Source organism: Dryobates pubescens, chromosome 15, assembly GCF_014839835.1.
Source record: "Dryobates pubescens isolate bDryPub1 chromosome 15, bDryPub1.pri, whole genome shotgun sequence".
NCBI lineage: Eukaryota > Metazoa > Chordata > Aves > Piciformes > Picidae > Dryobates > Dryobates pubescens.
Window position 1 is genome coordinate 8,476,861 of NC_071626.1, and position 20,313 is coordinate 8,497,173.

The 20,313-nt window shown below is 40.3% G+C and overlaps 1 protein-coding gene across 1 annotated transcript; it reads left to right on the top strand.

Moving 5' to 3' along the window:
- Positions 1–7,564: 7,564 nt before the first annotated feature.
- Positions 7,565–18,704, top strand: DMC1 (DNA meiotic recombinase 1). Its single transcript, XM_054167902.1, has 13 exons — positions 7,565–7,621; positions 8,246–8,290; positions 11,280–11,426; positions 11,710–11,792; positions 12,781–12,833; positions 13,708–13,749; positions 14,849–14,921; positions 15,528–15,619; positions 16,439–16,512; positions 16,614–16,728; positions 17,304–17,364; positions 17,897–18,013; positions 18,635–18,704. The coding sequence occupies exons 1-13, from the start codon at positions 7,565–7,567 to the stop codon at positions 18,702–18,704; spliced, it is 1,029 nt and encodes a 342-aa protein (XP_054023877.1).
- The last annotated feature ends 1,609 nt before the right edge of the window (positions 18,705–20,313 follow it).

A 20,313-nucleotide genomic window follows, 5' to 3' on the forward strand; every position in this document is an offset into this window, starting at 1 on the left:
ATAACAGTTTCACAGCAAATGAATGTTACAATTGCTTTCTTCATCCTACTTTCATCTGATCTTGGAGGTCGGTTCAAATGAACAAAGACGTATGTAGCAGCAATTCCTGCTCCCACTTAGCTACATATGTGGGCAGTCTTATTTCATTATTGTAGTTATTCCTATTTATCATAAAGTTGATTGAGCTAAAGTAGAACAAGGTGTACTTATTCCAGAACAAAAATCTATGTATGTCAAGAGCAGTTCTTATGGAATTTACAAGTTATTTAGAAAGCTCTCCCAGTTTTAAGAAGACCTGTATTTCCCAAAGTATACATGTCATGATTCAGAGGAATGTATTTTCCCAACTGCATTCCATTTCTTGCAACAAATTTTTTTGGTGCAGAGATGGATAGATTGCAGGAGGTCACAGCACCAGCCTCCCAAGCAGGAAAAAAATGTTTTGTTACAAATTTAAAAGCTGCCTTAAAATAGATTAATCATATATATATGTATGTGTGTGTGTGTGTGTATATATGTATGTGTATATATATGTATGTGTGTGTGTATATATATATATGTATGCATATATATGTGTGTGTGTATATATATATTAACATGGGTTAGAAATATGCTCAGTGATAGATTTGTGAAGGACTGAATTTTAATTACAAACAGCTTAATCCATGTCTGTCCATTTTGCTATTGGCCTGCTTGTTAGCTCAGGCAGTCCTGGAGCTTCCTCTAATTTAGCAGCTGCCACTGAAATTAAGAAGTGGATATGTCAGCCACTAGCTTGTGACATGCTGCTGCACTGAAAACCTGTCTATGGACAAAAAGAAAAAGCACTTTGTGGATAATTAAGGCCAAGAATTTACTGTTAGTAATAAATCTTGTGAGTGTGGTGAATATTGATGCAGATGTAAGTTTACAGATGAGAAAGGATAATACTGCAGTGGAAGTGCTTCTATAAAATGGTAACATACGTGTTTCTTGACTTCCACTCCTTTTCCTTGTATTTCACTCACCCCTCCACTGATCCTGTCGGTTCTAAGGTTGAGGTTTCATTCCGGTGTGCATGTTTGGGGCATGATAGGGAAAGTTGTCAGCATTTGGAGTCTTTTGCTGGGAGCATATGATCTTCACGTGGTAGATTTTTCTTTCCTTGCTCTAAGATCCACTTGGCATAATTTTAAAATGTTTGCTAGCATGCATTTACACCTTTCTTCACTGGTATGCAGAGCTATGCTATACTGATTTCAGGGTATGTGGTGCCTGTTACACGTGTCAGTTACTATTTTCTCTTCTCTCTATTACCACTAAAACCAGTTTCATCCAGCTCCAGGTCATCATTTCTTTGACTGATCATTGGTGAGTTTTTTATAGCTGTCAGGTCTTCAGTGCCAAGACTGTGCTTTACTTGTTATCTTTGTGTGCCTGTACTCCTCTGCACATCTTGTGTTCCCACTTCTCAAGGCCTCTGCTATTGCACCAGGCCTGTATTTTTCTGCACTGCATCCTTATGCTAGTTGTAAATCTCTCTTTCTACCTAGAATAACTGTTGCTGCTATTTATATAAAATACTGTCTGTACCACACAGATAAACAGAAGTAAAACAAATCAGCCGTAGACCTGGTAAATTATGGAAACTGCTGTCACAGCTAACCAAGTAAAAAGTACAGAAGGGTCGAATGAAGTTCAAACAAACCAAGCCTGACAAGCCTCAGCCCCGAGGCCTCGTGGATTTGATACAAATTACTGAGAATGGAAACACTGCATTACAGGCCTCCATGGTTACAGTGTTTTAGCCCCCAAATCCATAAGCAGGTAAGAGCAAACTGTACGCAATAGCAGATAGCCCACCAGCTTTGAGCAGTTCTTTAGAACTGGATATGCTGGCATTTTTTTTCTCATTTGGGGTAGAAAACATGAGTGCAAAAATTACTAAGAGTCATAGTTATCTGACCTGTAAAACTAGAAGTTAGCTGGAAGTATACTGCATATTTTTATAGAGGAAATTGCGTTACATAGTGAATGGTGACAATAAGGGCAGTGGTGAGGATGGCCAAGCACTGAAATTGTTTCTTTCTCAGAAACCTCAGATGAAAGAAAATCTCCAGACCCCCCCAGGCAAACAGTCATCTGCCAAGTTTTAGCTGATTCTGCTTTGAGCTAGATAATCTCTTGATGTCCCTTCCAGTCCTATTGTTCTCTATTACTAGTTTGCTTTTTTAAATGTTAAATCAAGAAAATTCCTTGTGCATTCTCAAAAAAGAAAACCCCTTTTGTTATCTCCTTTATCTTTCTGACAGACTTTGCCTCTAACTGGGTTTAGATTTTGCAAAGCTTAAAAGTAGCTTTGCTTATTCTAGTCTGCACTCTTTTTTTGTGTGTCATGTCATTTTTCATTATATAGGAAGAATTACTTGCTTCACAATCACCTATTAGAATGATCACAAAGAAAATGGAACTCGTGGTGCTTGGACTGCTATGACTTAACTGCATTGCTACAGCTGACATAGAGATTATTTCTTCTTCATTTAGAAAAATACCCATGCTTGAATTCTCTGCTTCGTATTTTGATATTAATAAGTTATCTTTGGCACCTTCTTCAGTCACATCCAACCTGTTTTGGTCCTGATTTGACCTGGCATCTCTTTAATATCAATGGGTATGGCCCTCTAGTTCATACCCTCCAGAGCTACAATGCTGAACTATGGTCTGGACAGGACACTTTGATACACAGAAGGGAGATCTCTAATCCTGTAACATGTCCTTATGACTAATTAAAGGTGAATTAGAAGTAGCAAGATCGCTCCCAAAAGTGTAGTGTTTGAGTGTTTTCTCAAGACTTTGCCTAAGGTTCTCAAGACTGACACAGAGAAGTCTCTCAGTACCACCTCTATTCACAGAACCATAGAATCACAGAATGCTTTGGGTTGGAAAGGACCTTTAAAGGTCATCTAGTGCAACCCCACTGCAGCAATGAGGGTCATCTTTAACTGCATCGGGTTGCTCAGAGCCTCATCCAACCTCACCTTGAATGTCCAGAGAAGGGCAACAAGGCTGGTGAGAGGCCTTGAGCACAAGCCCTATGAGGAGAGGCTGAGGGAGCTGGGATTGTTTAGCCTGGAGAAGAGGAGGCTCAGGGTAGACCTCATTGCTCTCTACAACTACCTGAAGGGTGGTTGTAGCCAGGAAGGGGTTGGTCTCTTCTCTCTAGCAATCAGCACCAGAACGAGAGGACACAGTCTCAGGCTGCGCCAGGGGAAGTTTAGGCTTGAGGTGAGGAGAAAGTTCTTCACAGGGAGAGTCATTCGTCATTGGAATGTGCTGCCCAGGGAGGTGGTGGAGTCGCTGTCCCTGGAGGTGTTCAAGAGGGGATTGGACGTGGCACTTGGTGCCATGGTCTAGTCATGAGGTCTGTGGTGACAGGTTGGACTCGATTATCTTTGAGGTCTCTTCCAATCTTGGTGATACTGTGATACTGCTTCCAGGGAGGGGACATCTATCACCTCTCTGAGCAACCTGTGCCCATGTTGCACCATCCTCATTGTAAACAGTTTCTTCCTTAAATCTAGTTTGAATCTACTCTTTTTCAGTTTAAAACCATTATGCCTTGTCCTGTTGCAACAGGCCCTCCTAAAAGGGTTGTCTGCATGTTTCTTATAGGCCCACTTTAAATATGGAAAGGCCACAATAAGGTCTCCCTAGTAATTCCTTTCAGTAATTCCTTTTAGCAATGGAGGCCTCTTGTTACTCCAGCCTGATGGATGAAGCTGGTCTGATACTTCACCAGTTCTATCCTGAGACCTACTACATACATAGAGGTTTTGTAGTTCCTCTTAGTTCTGTATATTCCTTTGCTGTACGAGACACACAGAAGTTTCTGCCTTGTTAATATTTGGATTGCTTTTGCAATATTCAATATTCTTTTTCTTTCTCTTCCCCTCTGTCTCCCCAGCATGTATTTCCAACTTTACACAGGAAAAAAAAAAAACATCCAGCAGCTGCTGCTAGAGAAAGGAGAGCTAAAGAATGTGGAAAAAAAATTACTGCATCCCTAACCAAGAAGCATTCTGCAGTTCTAGGAAGATTTCAGGTGTGTCACAGTTTTAGTCTGGGACCAACTGTAAGTGAAAAGCATTCCTATGGAAACCAGAGGGCACAGTTTTTCCAAAACAATTCAGACATAAATGTGCACTTGTATACCAGGCTGACTCTTCATGGGTTACATTCTGCAAGGCCAAATGTCAGATTATTCTGTCCTGGTGAAGAACAGGCGAAGTGCCAACTTGGAACTTCAGAGAAGGCATTAGCTTGCATATTTGACTCTAATCCATTTGAGCCACATAAATCTGAATCAAAACCAGCCAACCAAAAAAAAACACCCCACCAAACAACAAAACCACAAAACCCACACAATTTCCCTACTGCCACCTTGGATTAAAATGGTTTGTGAGGATGAAAAATTCAGCTGGATGCTACGTATTTTTACTGTAATGGATTAACTTGGGTCTTGTCCCACCAATAGGTGATCTTAAGTGAGAGTAAAAGCAGATTGCCAGTGCCTCACCCACAGCTGGAGGTGCACTGGTCAGTAGCAGGGCCTGTAAGAGAGATATAGAGCAGACTCTCTTGGTTGGTGGCGATGGGGTATGTGGGGTTATTGCACTGCACATATTGCTAGCAGCTGAATGAGCAGCTAATAACCACAAATTTTCAAGATGTACAATGTAAAGTGTTGCCCCAAGTAGCACTTTGAGGTGGGAAATGATCTTCACATCCTGTGCATTCATTGACCCCTCTGAGAAGTATTTTACAAACTAGAAGGATAATAGATGGAAGGTTGTTTACAGAGGCATTAGCTGTTGCAGAGCTGTTAGCAGCAACAGAAGGATCACTCTGTGCCTGTGCATTCTGTTCTGCAAAGGAATTTGTCTTTAAAGGTCTGTCTAAGTGCTCTTCTGGAATAGCTCTTGCGGAATAATGCTGTTTTCAAAAAGCAGTGCCAGCCAGCTCCTCCATACAGACAAAGCCTTGGGCACCCAGGATTAGACTTAGTACTTAGACAAATCGCTTGATGTCTCGAATGAGGACCCTGTGGGCACTCCTGTGGGGTTCTGATGATGGTTAGGGCCTGCAGATTTTGTTGGCTAGTTTCCTAACGTGGCTAGCACTCGATAGGATTGAGGCACTGATGGCACCCATGCATGCTCTTAACTTCCCACAGGCAGAGGGTGGGTAAGTTTTCACAAGCACCTTGAAGCAGGCTGGGATGCTGTCCCCATCACTTCTGCTATTTAAATCCCCTTACCCAGGAGGACAGCAATGGTCAGGGGCACCTAGGAACTCCTCCTGCTCACACTGACATCTCCTTGATGTGCAGTCCTGTACCAGCTGTGCTGCTGGAGGTGAGCTAAAACAGGTGACTGCTACCCAAATACTGTCTGCAAGAAGACTGCAGAAGTCTTGTGGAAGTGTCTGCATCGTAAAAAGTGCCTTTTCCCTCCTTCTAAAATAGCAGGTTAAGTCATGTGTATGACTCAGCGTCATTTTCTTGTCCTGTGACTTCAGGCAAGTGAGTTCCCCTCCAGCTTTCTGACGGGTTTTAGCCATCCAATCCAAAAATGCCTTGTTTAGGAAGCTGTGTATGTGGCACCCTGAAAAAAAGAAATAAGGCTGTCGAACTGATCTCCCTCCAAACCAACCCCCACGCAGGGTTTTTAATTAAGCCTGTCTTTGTCGGGTGTAAAACAAAGAATAAGATAATAGTCCTTAGAAATGGCGAATACAGCAGTGGATACATTTTAGAAGCTAAAGTGATGGAAGTCATTAATACAACTGCATTTCAGTGAGAGGGTTAGGGAAGAGGCAGGCAGTCACCGCTGCCTCATGGCGGCCCGGCGGGAGCGGGCCTGTGGCTAACGGCCGCCGCTTTTGGCGGGAAGGCCCCTGGCCCACAGCCCCCGCTCGCCCGCAGCCCCCGCTCCCCCTCCGGCGGGAAAAGCGCCCGGCCGGCTCCCTCAGAGCGAGGCAAAGGGGTAGGCACGGCAGCCCGGGCGGCTCTGGGGAGCTCACAGCCGCTGCGAACTGTAAGCACTCGCAGCCCCCAGCTTCTGGAGGTGCCCGGGGATGAGCTGTGCTTTAGTTATGGTTGCAATTTTGACAGGGTGCTCGCTGAGGGAAGGCAATTCCACAGGGCCTCACGTTTTCGGAACAGATATTTGCACCCCCTGAAAAGGCAGCTGGCAAGGGGAATCAAATAAATTCCTGTGTTGATAGACGATTAATCACTTATTTTCCTCTGAGTCAAGAGATGTGAAATTCCACCACAGTGCCCCTTGGAGCAGGCCAGACCGCCTCCTGCCCCTGAGGGGGGACCCAAACTCGGCTGCAGCCAAGTCAGCTGCCGTGCTCCTGTCAGTTCAAAACCCACTCTTGAAACCCAGTGTTGTGTTCTGGGGTCAGGTCCCTGTCACACCAACAGTCTGCATCTCTTGCAAGGAGTGCAGCACCTATCTTGCTCACATACCCTGAGGAATTAGCTAGCAGGGCAGTAACAGGAGGGTCAGGGTACCCGAGGTGGCACAAAAGTGTGTTGCCTCACAAAGATCCTTGTTTATTCGTGAATTTGCTGTGTTGTCTCAGACCTTCACCCTTTTATCTGGTTCGCTGTAGGCAGCAGTGGCTGAAATCGTTGGGGTCTTCAGTGAGCCAACGCACCAGCAGCAGGAGGCCTCTCCACTGAGCAGGAGGATTGTGTTCATCCCTAAAGTTTTCAGTAGGGTGTGGCATAATTTCTGTATTTTCCCTCCCAGCCTTGCAGGAAGGCACAGACCTAGGTCTGCCTCCTCCTTCTGCTGTGAGATGCCAGTTGCCTAAGGATGGGGGAGTAAGAGAGCAGTCCCTCAACCTGTTCAGCTGTGCTTGGAGTGCAGGATTATGTACATTTCAAGAGGACATTTTTAGTGGAGAAGGGGATTATAATATGATTGCAATGCCTTTTGCATTACTTGTTTTTCTTTCTTCAGTATTTGGAGCTAAGGGGGTTATTAAACTCCCTTCAAGTATTTTTTAAATTAGTGTTTTACTGTAATTATTTTTCTGGTACAACACATGATGTGAAGGCATGATTTCTTGTTCCATAATTGACAGGGTTCTGAAACAGAAATTAACTATATGCTGACAGTACCAGAAAAAGCTGATTTTATAAGAATATTTTATCTATTAAATCTAACAAAAGTGGCTTAACTGTATTTTCACTCCACCACCCCACACCCCCAATTATAAAATTATAATATTTCCTTTCTCACTTCTCCCATCCTCTCTACAGACAGGACTTTTGTAAACAAATTAGGTATACCCTAATTACCTGTTTAGATCTCCTTTTGGTCTGGTAATGAATTATTGGGAGCAGAATGCAAGTTTAAATCCATGTCTGATGGCATACTGAAAATGTTCTGTAGTTCAAGAACTTCTTAGAAGTCCCCTTATATTAATTTACTTATTTATTGCTACCCCAATACTATCTTTGTTTGCTTTTTCCAGTAGTGATCAATACTTTATTGCCAGCACTTTCATGATGAAGTCCATGGAGGATCAAGTAGTCCAAGAAGAACCAGGGTATCAGGATGATGAGGTAAATTTATGGTTCATTGAAAAAATATGTGTGGCAAATGTTATTTGAAGGTATTTTGATAATGAGATTCACAGAAAGACAGGAGGTCCCCAAAGATAATCAGGGGGTTCAATGCATTCAAAAATTTCATTCCAGCCTAATACCAAGAAAATCTCATTTCTTAGTCCCTCTACAGCCTTGTTCTTCAAGTACTCCTCATTAACCTTTCAAAAGTTATGCACGATTTTTAATAGGATTACCATTATTTCTTTATATTTTACACTTCTATATTAAATGCAAGGGGACTATCAATTAATTTTATGCTTCCAAGGGATATTCATCAGCCTGCAAAGACTGAGGAACTGTGCTGGAAAAGAACAAGATGATGATCATAACATAAGTTTTATTAGCACAGTAGAGGATTCCTTGCTGAATAGCAGAGGATTCCTTGCTGAATAGCAGAGGATTCCTTGCCTGTGAAGATACATTTTATGAAAAAGCTGATAGGAGCTGTATAGGCCTTCTTGGCCCACTATGGCTTTGCTTATTTGGGCAGTCCAACAAGTATTAGTGTTTTATTAAGGAAAATAATTTAAATATTTACAAAAGTTTACAATTATATTTTCTTTTTTGCTATCTTTTTAGGAATCCTTTTTTCAGGATATTGACCTGCTACAGAAACATGGAATTGTAAGTATTAGCAGTGACTACACTGCACAGAATAGTCTATTTAAAGGTATAGTAAGGTTATTTCCAAAGCACATACACATTGATATAAATAACCAAAATTCCACCTTGAGATGAATTCTAAATCAGTCATGTGAAAGCAAGTTTTGCCTTTGGTGATAATACAGGTTTTCAGAAAACCTCAGTCCCATCAGACTTCTAAATAAAGTGGCAAGATATTCAAAGTATTTAGCACCCAGCACTCTTGGAAAAACAACTACTTGCTAATTTATTTCAAAACTGTGATAGATTACTTCCTGTTCATGCCAATCTTTGTAATTACTTCTGCATTTTTGGTGCCTGTGAAATTACACCATGACAATTGTTGCTGTACTATTTTCAGCATGCCTGTGAAGGGGGTAGAGTGGGAGTCAGGAAAATATTAGTAGCTAGAGAAGTCAGTGGTTAGTTTTCTTCATCAAATATTAACTCCTATAATTGTCATCATCATCTTAATTATTATCATATAAACATCACCTATTTATTTGAATTACTATTGTTATCTGTTTATCCAGGAGATTGGCCCATGTTATGGAAGTGGGATAAAAAGTTGGGTTTGCCCAAAGAAATGTTAGATTTAACTCTAGTATGAATGACTACAGACAGATACAGATAGGGAGGACACAGAGACCATAAGACAGCATTGGTCAGCATTGTAGTCACTGGGCTCAGCATGTAATTGTCAATGGATCTTATTGGCAATCAATTGACATTTTTAAAGAGAGTTCCAAAGAAGGACCATGAGGTTGGAAGCTCTAACTATGGGAACACAGGAAAAAGACAGAGGAAAAATTCCTGTGTTAAACATTTAACAAGTTGACCAGAGACTGACCTCATGTGCTGGAAGGCAGCTGTGCTAGCCTGTCAAAATTAAATGAGACATGGTATGCAGAGAATGATAAAGTATGAAAGATCTTGAAAATAAAGAATAATGACTTAGGCTGTTCTTCTAGATTAATAAGGCCTTTCTGGTCCTTTTTTAATTTTTTTCTTCCTTCCAAGTGGAGGAAGTTTTTGTTCTCACACCCCAGAGGAAGTTTTTGTTCTCAGCTGTGCCAGTTAAAAGCTTTGTGTGAGTGTAAGATGACCTATATCTGTTAATTTGCTTAGAGTTGCATGAGTTTAGATTAATTCCCACCCCCCCTAGCATTAAAGAGAGAAATATTTACTAGATCTGACAGTGTGTCCACAAAGAAAGTCAGATCAGCCTAACCAAGGCTGTGGTTTGACTTCCCCTCCCCCCACAAAGTCTTTGGTAGGTATTAAGGTGCTGTGACCCTAAAGCTTTTGCTGAGTATTCTTGCCCCTAGAAGTCTTCTGGCACAGCTACTTTTGTAGCCATCCTGTGAACTGGATTTGTGAATGATGTACCTGTGCAGGGAGAGAACAAGAACTTATATAACCAGGTCTACAACACAGAGACTTGGAATGCAGAACAGCCTTAAGTCTGATGTGATCAGAAAGACAGAGCCACTCAAAAAATACAGAAGTAGGGTAAGGCGTTTGAAATCTTGGTCTAGAAAATTTTGCTGCAGTGGTCTATTCTCTTAATAGAAAAACAATAAACCAACTCAATCATAGAATCATGGAAAGATTTAGATTGGAGGGGACCTTAAAGATCATCTTGTCCCAACCTCCCTGTCATAGGTAAGGACATGTTCCAGGTTGCTCCAATCCCTGTCCAACCTGGCCTTTGACAGTTTTAAGGATGGGGCATCCACAACTTCTTTGGGCAGCCTGTTCCAGTGTTTCACCACTCTCCACAGTGACGAGTTTCTTCCTTGTATCTAATCTAAACATAATCTTTCAGTTCGAAACTGTCACACCTTGTCCTATTAATACAGTCCCCATGAGGAGCCCCTCCACATTTTTCCAGTAGGTCCCCTCTAACTCCTGGAAGGCCACTATATGGTGTCCCTGGACCCTTCTCTTCTCTAGGCTGAACAACCCCAGCTTTCTCAGCCTGTTCTCACAGGAGAGGTGTTCCAGCCCTTTTATCATCTTTGTGGTCCTCCTCTTGTTATATTCGTTTGGGTGGAAGAGTCATTTTTATTCATGATTGATTTTTCCTCACCCATCCCTATTAATGTAATAATCAAAAAAACATATCACAGGATGAGAAATAAGCTTCCAAATGAAGATGACTAATTTCTTGCATAACCTCCCTCCCTTCTTATGTCCCATGCACCCACACACTCTAGATAAATAGACGGTACATCCAGTTCATATTTTTTTCAAAGAAAAAACATGGCTGCAAATGGTAAATAGGAGCATTATCTCACACCTTTCACATAGTTACTTACCTTTAAGTTTCCAGTGATGTGGGAAACATAAAATGAGGTGAGGGGAGACGAAACATGTCAGTAAGGCTCTAATCGAAGTCATACAGTACCCAGTTTATCAGGAACTCTGGTAGTTCTCTCCAACCCAAAGCATCAGTCAGGTCTGGAGGATACAGGTATTTTAAGCTGGACACACTGTGAACATGAAGAAATAGCACAGTAGTTAAGATTCAGCTTCCAATGATCCTTGCAAGTTGGCTCCCAGTTATCCACAATCAGATTATCTGGTTTACAGATTATCTGTGCTAAGGGACAGAATGATATAGGGTTTACAAGGTTGTGCTCCACACTATCTTGCAATAATCTGTACTGTTGCTTTACTACCAGCTTGGATCTAGAAATACTGACATGCAACAGGGCCAAGTAAATAGAACTGGACACAAGACAGCTTTCTCTCAAAAGCACTAGGATCAGGACTCTGCACCATGATGATACTCAGAAGTTTTTGGTGTCAGTGTCACAAACTGCACAATGAAGAGTTTACTGGAAATCTGTTTCTTGGTGAAAATACACATGCATAGGAATCTATAATAAAATACATTTCAAAGGTTTACTTTGCCTTCTAGTGGTTAACTGTCCTGAGTACTCACAGAAGGGAACTTTCTTCACAGAACGTGGCAGATATTAAAAAGCTGAAGTCAGTTGGGATCTGCACAATCAAAGGAATCCAGATGACCACCAGACGGGCACTATGCAATGTAAAAGGGCTTTCAGAAGCCAAAGTGGACAAGATTAAAGAAGCTGCAAACAAGCTGATTGTAAGACCACCACTTTCCTGATCGTTTGGGCTCTGCAAAATGTTGTGCAATGTTTATCTTGACAGACTTTTTCACCACATCAAGGTAATTTTGAAAATTACCCTGCTCATTACTCTAAATGAGTAATGCTTCACACTCTACAACAACCAGACAAATGCTGTGATGCCTTTTATATACAACCTGTGGAAATGAGACTAGAGTGAAGACATTAGGTGGGATATTGCACTTTAGCTTCAGGTTGAAGTTAAAATAAACCTCTCATGTTCTCTTTGGTCTTCATTAGGAACCAGGCTTCCTGACTGCCTTTGAGTACAGTGAAAAACGCAAGATGGTATTTCATATCACTACTGGCAGCCAGGAATTTGAGTAAGCTTATCTCTACTTAAATCCTTTCTTGGGACAAATTGTTCCAATAATCATATTTATTGTACTTAATGAGACACAAAAATATAATAGAATAAGCATTCAACTAGGACACATAGGTTACCTTGCATTGGGAGCTAGTGCTGGGTCAAGCTGCCTGCATCAGTAAGCAACAAAACCAACTCTTTTCTGAGGTGAAACTGGACCTTGTACAGTCATTGTAGATAAGCAGAATTTGCATTCAGAAATCCTCAACATACCATTTTTTCATCTAGTCAAAACAACCTCTACATCTCAGGTCAAAACTGCATGTCTTCAAGACCTCCCTTGAACTATTTTTATGGAATGTTATCTTTTCAAAGATTATTTTCCCTTTTCTTTCTTTCCTGCAATGATTTGGGATTGTTTAGCCTGGAGAAGAGAAGGATCAGAGGCGACCTCATTGCCCTCTACAACTACCTGAAGGGTGGTTGTAGACAGGTGGGGGTTGGTCTCTTCTCCCAGGCAACCAGCACCAGAACAAGGGGACACAGTCTCAAGTTGTGTCAGGGGAGGTTTAGACTCGAGGTGAGGAAAAAGTTCTTCACTGAGCGAGTCATTCGTCATTGGAATGTGCTGCCCAGGGAGGTGGTGGAGTCGCCGTCCCTGGAGGTGTTCAAGGGGAGATTGGACGTGGCGCTTGGTGCTATGATCTAGTTGTGAGGTCTGTTGGAACAGGTTGGACTTGATGATCCTTGGGGTCTCTTCCAACCTTAGTTACTGTGATACTGTGATACTGTGATTTCAGTAGATCTTTCTCCTGCATAGAGAGAGGGAGGTTAATTATTTGTGAATCAGTAATCATTTAGTGCCCCCGAACTTCATGCATGAAGTGAGGGGCTATAAGGCAGAAAAAAAACATTTGTAGAAGTAGCAAAAATGTCTCTCTCTCATTACTTTGTGCATAGGATTTTGTTGGTTTAACTATTTCATAATCCTCTCCCTTCTCCAGTAAACTTCTGGGTGGTGGGATTGAAAGCATGGCAATCACTGAAGCCTTTGGAGGTGAGAAAAAAATTAGTATTACTGGACAAAGAACGACAAATTAGTTTAGATTTTAAATCAAGCTGGATTAATTCTATCCAACTTACCACCTGGTAGTCATAAAGATGAGTACCTGTGTCAGTGTAAGAAGAACCAGCTTCTCTTTGTATTTTCCCAGTTTCCCTTGTCATTTGCTTGAGCTGGTAATCATTAGCCATACTGATTCAGCACAAAATATCTTCATTAATACTGTTACGAACAAAAGATTTCCCTCATGCAATCTGTTTTCCTTTCCAGTAACAAAACTGCCACAAAAAAAGATATTATTTATGCACATTTTGGATACACTGGTTTCATATAAGGTTTAAAATTACAATTAAGTTACTATTATAGTAAATTTGATTAGTTGGTGGTTAACATTTCAATGTGAAACACAGTAGTCTTCCCTTTAGAAAAGATAAACTGGAGCCTAACATGATATAATGAGATCCATAAACTCATAAGCTTCTCCTTGATGATTTTACTGAAAATTAAACTGGGCCAGGTCTATAGAATCAATAATTTCTTTCACCCTCTCCCTCACTTAACACTTTTCCACGGGTGCCATGTGGTTTTAACTTCTACACAGAAAAGAAGACACGACCTTAGCAGTCAAGATTGATCAAATTAAAGCATTGCAAATTTTGCTTTTCATGTAACATACTTTCACTGCACAGAGTATGATTTATAAATTGGGGTTAAGTGATTCTAAAAGGTAGAGATAGAGGTGAATTCGTTAAGTGAGAGTGTTTCTAACTGCAGTAACTCCTGAATTTGGCAAACTTGGAAAAAGAAACCCTGATTATTATTTATTCTTTTTTTCTCCTTTATTTTCTTCTTTTTTTTTTTACTTAAGAGTTCCGTACCGGCAAAACGCAGCTATCTCACACCCTTTGTGGTAGGTGCAACACCTTAAAAAAGATCTGCTTCTTCTCAGTGAATCCATTCCTTACAAATATATCATATAAATGATTACATTTTAATACTGCTGACATCAATGTAAGTTTTGCAATAAGGAGTGGGAAGATAACAGACTTGTCTTAGAGAAACCAGTAAAGACACCATCTGGAGAAACAGAGCACAAACGTGGGTTACAGGTGGCGAGGGGCATTGCTCAGAAAAAGGGAAAAGGCAGGATTATTTCTTCTGATTTCCTGGCTTCAATTGGTTTTACTGAATATGACATTCTGAAATGGCCCTGAAAGGATACTACTGACTGATTATCCAGTAACTGCATAAACAAACATTTTGGCAGTCACCATATTCTGGCAGTGCCAAATACAGCAGGGCTCTGATTTCCCAACAGGATCTCTCAATATGTAAATAGCAGTATGCAATAACTAGCATAAATATTAATGCTGCTGTAATATAGTCACCAGACACTGGGTAGGCAAACATTCCCTTAAATCAATGCTATATGATAAAGGAAGTTATGGCACCTTCTGGAAAAATAAGACCTCATTTGTTTAGTACAGTCTAATGGTCAGCACTCATACCCTTTTGCATGAATGATTACAACTGAATTGAATATTTTAGTTTATTCACTCCAAAGAGACTAAACCCACAATCAGTAACTAGTTATGTATCAGGAAAAATTCATATCTGAAGAATTTTTGATCATGAATTACAAGAGGGAAAAAACCACCAACCTACAAAGTCAATACCATTAATTTGGGCAGAGGGTTAAGAGGACATTTTGTGTATAAGAAATTATTAGCAATATCCTTACCTAGTTTCAACATAAAATATACAGATTGAGTGATGATATTGATTAAAACACAGTTTTGACAGCATTAATTAAATCTCATCTGATCTCCAACTGAGAAAAGTGACTTGATCTTTTCTCAAGCCAGCAGTAAGTCCGGAGTTATTCCTGATTTCCACATGGATTAAAACTGGTGGTTCTTTGTGCTACGGATAACCAGTCATATTTCATTTTAGAAGGAGAAAGAAAATACTTTTCTCACTTTCATATTTTGATCTATGATTCACTGTAGTGACAGCTCAGCTTCCAGGACAAAATGGCTACACAGGTGGAAAGATTATCTTCATTGATACTGAAAACACTTTGTATCTTTTGGACTGTTGAAAGCTACAGGTACAATGAACTGGGAAGACAGTTCATTTTGTTATAAGCAAGTAGGAGGCTCCAGATAGCTTCATACATGTAAGACATTATGACTGACCCAGAAAGTCTGGAGAGCACGGTGTGCAATGGCCCACAAGGCAGTGACATTTTTCTCCATCATTTGATGTAATCCAGCCTGGAAAATTAGATCTTATGTGCCTTCTTCATAATGATACAGGTGATGCAGATTTTCTATCTGCTTCAAGAGAAATTCACCTAAGAACTGAACATTATTTTTAACACTCCATATCTGTGATAGACTGTGAATAAATAGGTTTTGTTCACAGCTAAATTCCTAGAGCACAGATATCCATATGTTAACCTCCCCACCCCTCACCCCCGCCTCAAACCCTAAACACAAACCAATTATCATGGTGAGCCCTAAACTATCTTTAGGGTATGTGGGACAGTGTGAAGAGAAGTTTGTCTTCTCTAGAATCAAAATAAGTATTTGTCTTTGTTTTTCCATAGTTCTGTTTTGGGATGGAGTTTTAATATTTTCAGATCATGTTCTGTACAAAGAAATCCTTAACTGTGCCTCTTGTCAGCCGACCAGACCGTCTTCGTGACATTGCTGATCGCTTCAATGTTGACCACGACGCAGTACTTGACAACGTGCTCTACGCACGTGCATATACTAGTAAGGCCATCATTGCAACTGGCACAATACCTGTTTTTTTCTTTAAGTCTTCTGTTTTAATCACTCTCAGTCCATTAACTGATATGGCCAACTGAGGATTATACAGAATGCTTTGCTCCTAACAGAAGAATTTGTAAGCTTACTTTCATTTTCTGGTGTTGTGCACTGAGCAGGTCTGTTTACTGTGTTTTCCAACTCAGCTGTGCTACATAAAGTTTTGCAGTTTGCCACAACATTAAGTGAACTCTGCCATGTGTATGATGAGTGTCAACATAGCATCTTCGTAAAAGAAGCACCAATTAGTGTAACTACGCTCACCTGAATGCAAGCTAATTCCATACGTACTTCTCTATCATCTCATGAATGGGACTTCATGGGGACAGCTCCAATACTGGCACAAGACAATGCATTGAAACTTCAGGAAAGTTTTAAACAGGACTTTAAGAGTACAGTATGAACATGAATAATAGGATTAATACATTTTCTGTGCACCATTTAATTCAACACTAAAATGAAAAGTTTATGTTGCTTAACAAAAAAAGAGTTTTCTTCATGCATAGTTTTGTTGTGAAGCTTTCCACAAAGAAGTTTTGTTAGCTGGTGTGGTAAAACTTTAACATAACATCTGGACAAGTAGAAACTGTAACGTGGAGAAGTGCAGGCGCTGCTGGGTGCTGTAGAGGTAGCTTGTTACTGGGTTTAAAGCTGCTGGCAGTGACAATATAAACAGTGCAGACATTTAAAATGTAAATTCAAGCTTTCGTTGCTTCAGAGCTCCTTCTGGTCCTAATTTCATATGGCAACTGTACTTCCCACCAGGTGAACATCAGATGGAATTGCTTGACTATGTAGCAGCCAAGTTCCATGAGGAAGCTGGTATCTTCAAGCTACTGGTACAAACCTTTTTTGTTGTTGTTGTATGCTAATTGCTTTCAGAATACATTTTCCTAATTTCTTTCACTATATTTACTTATCTAACATAATTGCAATGCAGATCATTGACTCCGTAATGGCACTTTTCCGTGTGGATTTCAGTGGTCGTGGAGAGCTGGCTGAACGACAACAGAAGCTGGCTCAGATGCTGTCAAGGCTCCAAAAAATATCAGAAGGTAAGGGAAGTATTGCAAAATTTGGAAAACATGGACTGGAGTTACTGAAACAGTTGCCCTTGGTGGCACAGAGAAACAAAAAAATGTGCCTATTGCCATGTTCCCGGTGCTTTGCAATGCTCTGAGGGAGGATGACAGAATGAATAGGCTTCCTCCTCTTTGGAGTACCTCACAATGTTGATGAGGAGTGAGTAAATGTGTTTGGTTTGGTGTGTTTTTTTTCCCCTCCATGAAAGAAATAAAAAAAAAAATTAAAAAATGGAAAACAGACAAAGGGAGGGAGGGAAGGCTGAGGGCAGGGAGCCAACAGAGAAGGTGGGAACTGAGGAAAAGTTGTTCAGTGGAATTCTAAAAGTGAAAATTTTTGGTGTAAATATCAGTTGAAGTCATACAGGAGCAAACTGAGGCTCTCTCCTGAATCACTCCCACCATCAGACATAAGGAATATTTGCTTCTCTTTCATTTGAAATTCAACATGCTTCAGCAGCAGCCTTGCTTGTACCATGGACGGGAGGATATTTTGGAATTCTAATTGGATATAATCCAATCTTACTTTGCATTGTCTTCTCTTACAGAATATAATGTGGCCGTGTTTGTGACCAACCAGATGACTGCTGATCCAGGAGCAACTATGACGTAAGATACTTTTTCTCTATCTTTTGTATTACATATTTACCAGAGATGAGAACTGAGACTGTCTAAAGCAAGAGGCACCAAAACGAAGGTTCAGATTGGTTATTAGTCCCTCTGGTATGATGAGTCATTCATGGATGACACCTGTAGGTTTCTCTCAGTATTTGTAATGAGTTCTTCAATGTTCATCTGCTGCTTGGCATGATGGCTTCTCTCACTGTGACTTGAACAGAGAGAACCAAGCCACATAAATACTAAAAAAGCACCACATTTTCTTTTGAATCAGCTTATATATGAAGTTTAAGGTGTGTATTTCTAGAACCTCTTGACTTTAATGAGAGGAAAATGATGCCAGCATTGAACACTTAAACGTCCTATCTTGAGGCAAGTGTGTTAACGTCATTTTTAGGTATATATTTTGGTATATGTAGCCATTTATTATTCATTATTTGGTTCAGTATGCCTTACTTGACGGTTTGTCACCTGTGGAATTTGGACAATGAATCATCACAATTCAATTTTCTTGCTAACGCAGCTTTCAGGCAGACCCAAAAAAGCCCATTGGGGGCCATATCCTTGCTCATGCTTCAACTACCAGGATTAGCTTGAGGAAAGGGAGAGGGGAGCTGCGTATTGCAAAGATATATGACAGGTAAATCACCTTTCTGCCACAGAAAGGAAGCTGTGTGATGAGCAACCTTGAGGTGAAATGTAATAGCTTGAACAGCTATATTATGGATTAAAACTAAACATGTTTCTGGGAGGTAAATTGAGAGAAAATCTGAAAGGATACTTAACGGACTTAAAGTTGCCTTGCATATTGTAGGCATTTAATTGCATAAGGTTTCATCATAAATAATCTCTTAAAGAAGACTGTCAAGTAGTTTGCTAAGACTGGTGGTCCCCTGGCATGAAAATTCCAGAACTGTTAAATTACTAAGTTTTGCTGACACAATTAGTATTGTTTTACTTGGTAAACTGTGGCAGGACAGTGGAAAGACCAGTGTTTCTGGTCAGGAATTAAGGAAATTAAATTAGGTTTTGCACAGACAGAATCTTTCCTTCTCCTGCATCTCCTCTATTTCCCTCCCTTCTGTTTGTCATCTTCTAAGAGGTGAATTTTGCATCTTCTGATTTCAATACTATTGATCATATTCAACAGTTTGCACACACAGAATATTTTGGGGACTGTTTCACAGCTGCATTTAACAGGGGGAAAACCACAAGTTGTTTTGCTTTGTTTGTTGTTTTGCTGTTGTTTTTTTTTCCCCAGCCCTGAGATGCCAGAAAATGAAGCCACATTTGCAATAACTGCTGGAGGAATTGGAGATGCCAAAGAATAGGCAGAAAACCAATGTAAGTGTATAGCTGAAAACTACATGGGCAGTTAGGGTGAAGATTTGTGCAAGGCTGCTGACTACCTGGCCACACTTCTACCTTTTGGGAACCATTTGAGATATTTTGAGAGAATATTGAGAAGACCTCTGTCCAGTTCAGTTTTCTTGATCTTAATAGGATTTAGTTCGTTTAGGTTCTTCTTTCGTCAACTGAACGTTCAGCAGAGACTGAAGAAATAAACTAGCCAATTGTTCACAGAATCCTTCCCCTCTGTTTTGTGAAAATCAAAGCTGTCCTTTCACAAGACATTAATGTAATCTTTCTCAGTTTCTTTCAAAGAGTGTTATATGGCAGAATTTAATAGTGCAAAATGGAACAGAACTGGTATAAACTCAACTTTAAAACTGACATAAAAAGGCAGTGGCAGGAGATACAGCCCAAGAACTTGTAGGAATCCTATGCACTACAGAAGAACAAGTTGCTTTAAACGTATATCTTTAGGCATTTTTATCTTGACTAGATAATTTTTGTGTTTTTATTTAGCATTTTCTAATTTTTTTAGAGTTTTAAAACTGTTTTTATTAAAGTCAAAGATTATGAATTAGAACAGCATTCTGCTTCTGTGTGTGTGCTTTGAATCAAACCCTGCTCTCAATAATCTCACTGATCTTTCAAGAGAGAAATAAACCAAGTGCAAACATTTTCAAACCTTTCGTCTAGCCTTGTCAGGCTCCTAATATAAGTGGGAATATAAAAGATTATTATTAATACATACCAAATATTATGAAAAAGCAGAAGATGACAAACCCAGTGTCTAGATAGGGCAAAGAGGCTGGCACCAGTACTTACACTGGGGAAAAAGCAATAATGACTCAGCTTGCTGAGGGCCAGCACAGGCATAGCTCCAAACCAGCTATGGATGTGTGGCATCAGGGTCAAAAGGAAGAGCTGGGAGCAAAGACAGAAATGGAAGGTCAAGGGACAAAATACCAATTCAATCTGCATTACCTCCAATGCTCATGGAATTGCTTGCTTTAAAATTAACAATTTCTATATTAGATGCTTTAAGGGAAGGCCTTACTTTGGTCTCTTGTACCAGAATGCTGATTGGAATGGGCCTGACTTTGGTGTCTGATTAGAAAGCTTGTCCTCACCAATATGGTAATTTTTTTTCCATGTAGATTAACACCTGTAAGAGAACATGAAGTAAAAAGGTAGCGATTACCAGAAATTCATCTGAGAAAAGCCTGACACTGTAGCCAGCATTTACCTTGTAATAGAGCTAGAGTTTGCCTTCTATAAGTAGTATCTTAACAGATCTTTGATATTTTTTCCTGAGGCAAAGTACTGGTTGTTTTTTGATTTTTGTTTTTACAGCAGACAGAAGACAAGAGAGAAGCCAGCAAGGAGGCTGGCTGATCTAAGGGAGCCAGGAATGTCATTTAATGTAACATTTAAATCTTTGCATGTGCCAGGCGTGCCACACCAGGCATTCCTATCTAATGGCTCAGTACAGAGTGTTGGTGAGAGCTTACAGTGTCATTTGACCCTCTCCCACCCACTTAAAAAGGCCCAAGTTTCTTCCAGTATTTTAAGCCTTTTGCTTTCCCACAT